The following is a 10227-nucleotide window of genomic DNA, read 5'->3' on the forward strand; positions in this document are numbered from 1 at the left end:
TAGATATAAAAAACGTCATAGTCCAAAAAAATAAATAACTTAACTCCCATAAATTACGCATAATATAAAACCATCATAAAATATGAGCAATTCCATATACCATAATTACAATCAGCTATTTTATATTTGTGTGAAAATGATTCGTTTAATGGTCATTTGTTTACATTATGACAAAAGAAAGCTCAAATAAACTCACGAGCACAGAGCAAATATAAAAGAAAGATACTTTATAAACACATATTTGGACACTAGTAGGCGTGAGGCACTAGTGTAATATGTAACTAGTAACCATAGTGACAATGTAAACGACACACCTGCTGTAGAAAATATATAGGCATAACCTTTTGGGGAATAGGCTTATTATTACTTTAAAATTACCTTGAAACAAGTTGGTTAAAATCGCAAAATAGTTGTGAGGAAAGGTCTACTATCTTTAGTTTGCAGATGGCAGGCTTGCATCTTCTTATCTATGCTGTTGACATGATAATTATTTATTACAGTGAATAACGTTACTCTTGGAGTCCAGACCGTCCGAATATATTTTTTCATTTTTATTTTGTTTTATTGGCTGCACTGCAACAGTACAATTGTGATATTAAAAGCAGCAAAACAATAGTTTTTACACAAAGGATAATGGTTACAATGTAGACGGCGCATGCGTATGGCTTTGCATTGCAAATTTTACCGTCGTAGCAAGCAGCTCCAAATTCGGTGGCAGCGAATAGGCTCAATTGTCTGTAATAGATACTATAATAGAAACTGTCTACATGATTATTAATAAGAAGACCGTGATGAAAAGGTATGTTGTAAATTCTCCGTTTGCGAAATAACAGTAGGCACTTTTATTCTAGTCAGCTTTAGATAAGCTGTTCTGGCTAACTGTGACGTAAATAAGTTTTGACAGCTGCGCTTGTTTACCTGTAAAATAAAGAAGATTTTACCATGCTAGTAATATACTAAATATGTCGTGTAAATCTCTCTTTTTTAAATTGTTTAAGGTTGATCATATTCAGTTACGTTAACCAATGTTTTCAGACCAGAGGAAAATATAAATAATAAATAACGTTGGCCTTGTGCATCATCACTGCGTGTTATTTTTTCCACATTTTGTCCTCGACAACAATCTGACCTTGTTATGACTCAAACAAACAGCTTATACTTACATCAAGTCTCTGTTTCGTATGTCAGTCTAACATAAAAAAAACATTAAACTGATGCGAGGATACATTTGAAGGCAATATTGTCGAGCAATATATATATAGTCTCAATTTCCAGTGAAGCTGCCCAGGTGTCAGTGACGTAATGGAAAAAGATGCGGCGGGGACTGCGTCAGCTATCACCTGTCTCAACCTGTTTCATTAATACGTAATATGGACGTGAAATTGTGTGGGAAATCCATATCCATTATTTACATTGCAGCGAGATCATGTCATAGACATTTGGACATGGTATGGATGCACTAGCAATAGTAGGATGAGTTGTGCATGGACATTTACTCATGTTTGCTTTGAGCTTTGCTAAATATATTATAATGGAATATTGTGTAGCGGTTGTATAGTTATTGCATGCCAATCTATTGTGTTTGTTTTGCAGTTGGTTGAGCATTTGTTACATTTTGCTGTTTATTGATGATGGTAAGCATCTGAATTACTTATACAATATATGAAAGTGAAACTTTTTCTATGTTGCCTTGTCGTTATCTTATTTCATCGTCTTGTGGATTACCAGTCGAGTCTCCTCGGACTCCGCGCTCCCGAGGCTTCTCACTGGACTAAGACTCCCCCACCTAGCCCCAACCTCTTTGGACTTACCCTCATGGACTCTTTTGTTACCCCACCCCCTCCCATGTTTGTTATTTTTATTGTCTCACCCAACCCTTTCATTGTCATTTCTTGTTTGCCTTTGATTGTGACTCTTGTCATGTCTTTCATGGTCTAGTGGCAGGATCATGACAGAGCCTCATGTTTTGCGTGGAGAGAACATTGTATTGTTGTCATGACATAATATGCGCTCTCTCCGGTCTTGTTTTTGGCCCAGTTCCTCTCGTTTCCTTGTTTAGCCTTCCATCATTGTTTCATTCCCGTCACCGGTCCCTTGTTATTTATCCTTTGTTAGTCTCCCTATTAAATGCCCTTGTGTTTGCTGTCCTGTGGTTGCTTGTTTTGCTATGTTGCCTTGTCAATTGCTTGTTTCATCATCTTGTTGGATTACCTTGCCAGTTTGATTTCCTAGCCCCATATCTTGATGTCATTTCTATTTAGTCTTGTCTATGAAGTTTAAGTAGTAAGTTATCCTGTTTTCTTATTTTGCCCCCTTATGGTAAGTTGTTTCTTTAAAGTTTATATTTATATGTTCTTGTTTTACTGCGGTTGGGTTCTTCTACCATACCCCTGACACCATTTAGTTGCTTTCATGCATGACTTTTCTGTGGAACACACAGTGAAATGGCTCTATTTACTTTTTTTTACCTAAATGCACTTTCAACAACTCTGAAAGGGCCCTTTCTTTTAAGCTGACATCACCAAAAACTCATACGCAAGGGCCGGTATGATGGAATAATAACCTTAATCAAAAATACCATGGTTTCACGACAATGCGGTTTTGCTATTAAAAGACTAAAATGTGTTATTTCCAAATTTCCAAATTCTGCATTTCAACTGGACACAACACATTTCATTTCGAACCAACATATAGAACATTTGTGTCAGGCAAAAATAAAGCCTTAAAATTATAATATTCTTTCAAAAAACTAGCTGTCTTATAAATTAGACATAAACTCCAAACAACGAATTACATGATTTATTTATTTTTTTGTAAACATAGCTCATTCCTTAGAAACAATATCACAATCAACCTTAACTCTTTTAAAACTTGGTATACCTTGAAACCGGTATTTGGCCCATGCCTACTGATTATTTAAACATCCTTTCCATTTATGTCATACTTTTACAATTCAATGAGTTCCTGATGAATAAAATCACGTATTCTATTTCATTCTGTTTTTCAGTGTCTCTACAGAAAACAGTTGAGGGTTTTGTTGGAAGTTCTGCAGTGTTGTCCTGTCACTACAATAAAAAATTGCAAGACCTGACGGCACATTGGAGATATAATGACATCAAGAATGTTTATGACATACAAGAAGGCAGAGGGTCGGCTAGGGAGCAGCACCAGGAATACACGGGCAGAGTTCAGGCATTTTCTCACGAATTTGTAAAAGGCAACTTCTCCCTCAAAATTGAGAATCTTCGACTCACTGATGCAGGAACATACTGCTGTTACATTATTGACACAAATTACCAGGAATGCACAGATCTTAGTGTTAAAGGTATGATGAAATAAATGCTGTAAACTTCAAAGAGTTATAATTTTCTTCTAATTTCCTAATGTTGTTCTAAACTGCACCCTATTAATCAGCAACATTTTTGTGTTTCAGTAAAACCACGTGAAACAAGAACCAAAAGCGAAGAAAAATCTGAAAGAATGAACCACGGAGTTGACATAAAAGCAGATGAAATAGTAGCACTTTTAATTCCATTGTTATCTATGATTATTCCTCTCTGCATTTGATTCTGTGAATGTGAATCGTTGACAAGCTTGTGCTTTAATAATAGCTGCAGTGAGCCATTGCTTGACCAACTTCTACCTGATCAGGACTATAGGTCATTTTTATGGACCACAGAACATATATTATTATTGTAATAGCTCTTTTAGCTATAGTATATAATATTGTTTAGCTATAGAGCAGTAACACATCGTGTTACGTCTTTGACACATCTAACCAGCTAGACCATGTATAATGATCTGTTTACGTCATATGAAACGAAAGCTTCAACTGATATGAGGCTACAGTAGTTTGTGTAAGGTACTTTTGTATTTTGCCAACATGCACTTTGAAAAAAAAAACATCTTTAAGAAAAGTGACAATGAGATGATTTTACTTTTTGAATACAAGGCTGTGTATACAGTAATTTTGATTTAATATGGCAAATTTTCTAACTACAGTACATTAGATGTTTTTGTTAACCAGGGGTTTTAAGGAGTTGTTGTTGTAAGGAAATTTTAAATTTAAAGTAAATTTGCTCTTTGGTCACACTACAACAATTATTTGTTTATTTATTTATGTTTATTTATTTAAATTATAATGATCTTATTTTATTTTATACACCAAACTATTTACAGATTGTCAATAGTTTTTCACTTTAGTTGAACTAAACAATTGTTTGTTTATTTATTATTAACATTATATTATTTATTTATTTGTGTGTATATATATATATATAAATATATATATATTTACTTTATTTGTTCATGTGTCTCCTGTTTGACAAGTCTTGTAGATTTCCTTTCACCTTTTTGTGTTGCAATGCTGTGCTGACTAAATGGTTTGCGCTGAAATAAAGGTGTGCTTTCGAGTTCTATCTCCTGCTGTGTTGTTTGAACATATAAAATGGACAGATGTTCAATAAAAAGCTAATATTTCATATTTTTATAACATGACTATTCAGAAAGATTGACTGAAACCCCTCTGTCTTGCTTATGGGCATCGTTTTAATCCAGTTAAGCAGATTATAGTTTACTAAAAAATGATCTCCAGTTTTAAATGTGATATGCATGTGAATGGCAGTGAAGAGACTATGTGTTCCATTTGAGACTGAGACTATATTGTCTGAATAATGTTAAGTAGCCTTCACTTAGCTGTTTATTGAGAACTGCCCACTCGCATAAGAAAAGACAGAACACACAGTTTGTTTCTCATGAATGATAGGGTTGTGTCAGGATAAACCTACCATTTATAAAATAGCATGCAACATTCCTAAACTCTTTATTAAAACTACCACAGCAATCCCTAAGCCTGAACTGAAGAGACAAAACAAGAGTTTCACAAAACATATAATTTGTCATTTAGACAAGTAGTACGAATATCTATGTGGATTGGAGTTTCTCACACCACAAAGGGTTGTGTTATCTTCCCAGTTTGCTTTAGTTTTGCTTATGGTATTTAAATGTGAAGGTGTGTCAAACAACCTGACCATGTTGCCATGACTTCAATTTGGTTATAGTTTCTTGTAAGAGAAAGATTGGTTTGATTGGTGACAGGTTTGATCTGATTCTTTTGACATCTGACATCAATTACAAAAGACACAGCATACATTTACTGCTCCATGTGATGATTACTTTTGCATTCTGAACAATGCATTATTTCATGGTTATTTAATGATGTGCATTTAGTACTTTTCCTTGCTGTTCACCACCACATCAAACAAGCCCAATTGCGCACAACCCACCCATTAAAAACAATGTATTTTTCAAACACTCAGTTCATCTTTTTGTCCAGTAGATGGCGTCACACAAACTTGTTCAACGTGGACCAGATTGCCTCTGTGGACATCCTAGGGCCTAAGCCAGGGTTCCTCAAATCTTACCCTGGAGGGCCAGAGCACTGCAGAGTTTAGCTCTGAGGAAGCTGATCAAGTTGTTCAGTATCACTTGAAAATCACAGGGATGCAAGTTTGATCAGGGTTGAAGCTAAACTCTGCAGTGCTCCGGCCCTCCAGGGTAAGATTTAAGGAACACTTGCCTAGGCCATAAATGGTCATTTATATACACCTGAGTTTTCTTAGAGACGACTTTCAACCGAGAAAAAAGGAAGTCAGGACGTGTTGACTTGTTGACAATGCATGAAATAGGATGGACATTTTATGTACAAACTATTGTAATGTTATGTCAATATACTCAATAACAATAACCTAAAATGTACATTTTATGTATTCTATTTCTAGTTTTACGTAGTTATTTTAAAAGGTTCTAAGCTTTCCAAATGTCTTTTGTGCTCCCCAAATTATTGATTTGATGATGGGTCCTTAATACAACATAATAAACATAATAAAGTTATGTTGAAAGGATTTTGTGTCTTGATTTTGCAGAGCTTATACCAAACTAAACCTGAGCTTTTGTGAACACGTGTCTATAATTGTTGGACTGCAACATAGATCTGAGAAGAAAACACAAACCCCAAAACATGATCATGTGCTGGTATTGTTCAATGTGGTCTGTCAGTTTGCCTGTAGCTGGACTTCCTCTCATAGGTTTGGGTGAAAAGTAACTTCATTGGTTTGAAACACAGTTGCATCTCACTGTTATTGTGAAATAAAGAAGATTCTATGATGTTTAAGCATTTTACTCAATTGAGAAACATGAAGATCACCCAGCTTCTCATCTGTAAGTATGAACGACCGCATGGAAAATGATTGTAATACTTGTTTTATTGTGATTTTTGATGTTATGTCATAGATCTCTTCATATGGTGTCAAGCTGCAGAGACTTTAGATCAACTAACTGATTTGGGACAAAATGTGACTATAAACTGTGATCTGGATGAAGGAGACATTTATTGGTTATTACTGAAAGTACCAGATCCTCCTGTGATGATATTACGCACTTTATCAACAACATCTTTATTCTTCAACACAACATTCAGACAGAAATATTCAGTACAAAATAAAACTCATCTGTTCATAAATAACATCACTGTTAATGAATTAGGAGTTTATTACTGTATGAAGACAGATACACCTCCAAAATTCAGCAGTGGCATCAGACTAGATATAAATCGTAAGTTCCTATTTAACATAATATAAATATTTTCACAATAACCATCATTATTTTGACATAATTAATTTCATTTATTTACAGAGGAATCATGTGACAGTCAGATAGAAGTGAATTATGTTCATCAGAATCATACAGTGTTGAAGTTCATTGAACAGGATCAGACACACTGGATGATTATTATTGTCATATCTGCTCTATTACTCGGTGTTCTTGTCATTGTGGTCATGGGTGAGTTGTTAAATAGTTCATAAAATATTTAACATCAAGTAATCTGGCATAATCTTTAGAAAATAATATGTTACTCTTCTCTAGCTATTGGATGTTATTACTGTGCAAAAAATCAAACGCCTAAAAATGCAAGATTACAACAAACTCAGCATGTAGAACAACTTGAAGAGACGATGAGCTATACATTGGTAAATAACTGTATGGGAAACACTAATATTGTTCTGCAAATAATCTCTATATATCACTTTTAATATGTTCCGATGTAATGCGGATTCATAAATGCTAATACTGGTTTATCTTGTATTCTTTCAGTACACTGCAGTGAGCTTTTCATCATTGTGAAGAGTTTGAACAAGTTGGTCAAGTCAACTGAACCGCTGCCTTTCTAAACATATAACTCACTCATGACATACTTGAATTTGCTGTAAAGATTACCTTTATGCTATACAGTACATATCCCATTTTAAATCCTTTCACACTTACCTGTGTTTCAAGGCATAGTTAACCCCAGAATACAAATTATTTCATTAGTTGATCACCTTCATGTTATGACTTTCATTCTTATTTAGAGCACAAAATAAAATATTTTAAAGAATGGTCAATTTAACTGTAAGGCAATGTATTGGACTGTATCATATTGTGTTAATATGTTTTATTTTACTTATATTATTTTATTGTTTATTTTTCTGATATATATATATATATTTGTATATATATATATATTATTATTATTTCAAGGGTTGGAAAAATGGAGATGTAAATGATGGGCAAAAAACAAAATGAAATAAAAATAAATTATTTTGTGTTCCACTGAATAATGAGTCATAAACAGGTTTTAAGCGACATGATGTTGAATTAACGATAATATTTTTTTCTTACTTTTGAGTAAGTTATCCCTTTAATAGCATAATGTACTTGATAATGATTGTGTAAATGTGTAAACACTTTAATTTAGATCAAACAAATAAAAATGAAAGAAAAAACAGCTTTTAAAATGGTGGTGATTTACACCGCTTTAAGCATTAGACATATACCTTGTAAATTAGACCATTCCATACATAAACAAACATATTTTGTTAGTGTCATGTGATATATGTATTAGATGTATATAAAGGTTCAGTTTTGATTTTCCTATTTAGTTTTCAAATTTGTCGTGGAGATACTCTTTGTGAAATCCTATATTAATTATTTAACTAGGTTATTGTTAATATGTGCACTGAATGTACATTGACCAAACCTCAAACCCTGATAGCATTGATGTGCTGTGTGTGTTGAAATATCATAATCACCAGATGCAATGAATTATTTTAATAATGTTCCCGCGCCTCACAGTTTGTTAGCAGTTTACTGTTGTTTGATTCCTAGGTGAAACATGTGAAATGTGTCGAATAAATGAACTGTCAGTCTCTATTTTACATTTAAAAAATGAGAGGCATGCAACTGTTTCCCTTCATGTCCACTTTTATTCTCCTATTCCCTAAAAATGTTTTACCCGTTATTAACATGCTTAATACTTGTCTTGTTGACGTCGTTGTTGTTTCCTGAATATTATTAAACATGCTGCTCTAAAGGAACAGCTCTTTCCTGTCAGAGGTCTGCAGCAGTTTTCTTAAACACTTTGTGATGTGAAACAGATCATCACAGTAATAACATGAGGATTGTTCAGCTACAGTTTTGTGAGATATCTCATTTCATGAATATTTTTTACATATATTTTGTGAACTTTAAACTTTTGGTTATACTGTGCTTTTAAGGTGGTCATCTTTTAATGTTTTTTATTGTCATTTATAGATGTACTCATGTGGTGTCAAGCTGCAGAGGCTTTTTATCAACTGACTGATTTGGGACAGAATGTGACTATAAACTGTGATCTGGATGATGAGGACGTTTATTGGGTTTTACAGAAACAATCAGATTCTCCTACAGTGATACTGCGCTCATTCTCAAAGTCAACCCATTACTTTAATAAAACATTGAAAAACAAATATTCAGTACAATCTAAACATCGTCTGGTCATATATAACATCACTGTACATGAGTTAGGAGTTTATTACTGTGTGAACACAGATACACCTCCAAAACTCAGTCACAGCACAAGACTGAACATCATTGGTATGTACTTTTGATCATACAGAGTTTTAAACATATTTCTTGAATAGTGTAATAAAAAATAACTTTACTATATTCCTCAGTTACTCACAGTTACTTATTAACCTGTCTTAGATCCGTTAAGAGAATTTACTCCACGGAGAAATGAATATGGAAGCAACATTGATCTCAGTTCTTCAAGTCAGTTATTATATTCAGATTATGTTAGAATGCCAGCCATTACTGTCTGCTAACAAACTGCACAAACTTTCTTTACAGAACCAACTCAACTACCTGAATTAACAGAGTGCACAAATGCACACACAGATGGAACACAAAAACCAAACTCTGTGAAAAACCCTTTCAGTCTCATATCTGGTCTTCTGTATGCTGTTCTGATCATCACGGGTGAGATCGCTCTATAGTCAAATTATATTTTAACGATTTAAGTTATTTAAGTTATTATTTAAGTTAATTTAAAAAATGTATTTTTAAAAGAAGAAGAATTCTTTACTTGTCTGAGTAGAGATTCCCTGAGCGTGACAAGGTTTTCTTTCTTATATGTTGTTAAAAGTTAATGTATCATTGTTAATGTACCAATAATTAGTATATATATATATATATATATATATATATATATATATATATGTTGTTTATTATCTGAAAATGGGATTAAAGTGGTGAAATGCCTGAACTGTGGCATCACCAATTTCCAATATACATTTTAACTACTGTAATTTGAACTATATTTGATAAAGCAGCTCATGTTACTGCATGGATCTGACTCTGATCTAAATTCACTGTATCATTCAGGATTATTAAGTGCTTGTGCTTTTGCAAATGGATGTCGGACCAGGTTTGGAAATAGCTCAGAACAAATGAGTGAAACTGATCTGACACAAGTTACAGAACATTCTCAAGATCAATCAGAGGTAAAACTTTTAATATCATTACAACAATTCACTACTGTAATAAGAGTTCTTGCTGAACCGCAATCGTCTGTTCGTTGGATTTGATGTGAAAAGTTCATTTAGCTTGAAGGAAAACTGCAATGTTAATACAGATCTCCTCTTGCTCTTTCAGTTTGTGACAGTGGTTTTCAAAGCTGTGTAAAAAATCCAGCCCTACCAGACCAACGAGACACGTCTTGCCAAAATGATAAACTCAGGAATACGGTTGATTTTTTTTTTCAGTACAGTATTAGAAACCAGTTATGGATTATAACCTCACAAATTCATATAGCACTTTTAATATCACTGCTACTCTGAAATCTCATTAAACAGCTAACTTCTGCTTAAC

General features: G+C 33.6%; 1 protein-coding gene across 1 annotated transcript; it reads left to right on the forward strand.

Moving 5' to 3' along the window:
- Positions 1-315: 315 nt before the first annotated feature.
- si:dkey-222p3.1 (uncharacterized protein LOC100007529 homolog) lies at positions 316-4418 on the forward strand. The gene is made up of 4 exons (XM_056757923.1): positions 316-799; positions 1594-1634; positions 3008-3325; positions 3434-4418. The coding sequence occupies exons 1-4, from the start codon at positions 768-770 to the stop codon at positions 3565-3567; spliced, it is 525 nt and encodes a 174-aa protein (XP_056613901.1). The 5' UTR covers positions 316-767; the 3' UTR covers positions 3568-4418.
- The last annotated feature ends 5809 nt before the right edge of the window (positions 4419-10227 follow it).

This window comes from Triplophysa dalaica, chromosome 10 (assembly GCF_015846415.1).
Source record: "Triplophysa dalaica isolate WHDGS20190420 chromosome 10, ASM1584641v1, whole genome shotgun sequence".
NCBI classification, from domain to species: domain Eukaryota; kingdom Metazoa; phylum Chordata; class Actinopteri; order Cypriniformes; family Nemacheilidae; genus Triplophysa; species Triplophysa dalaica.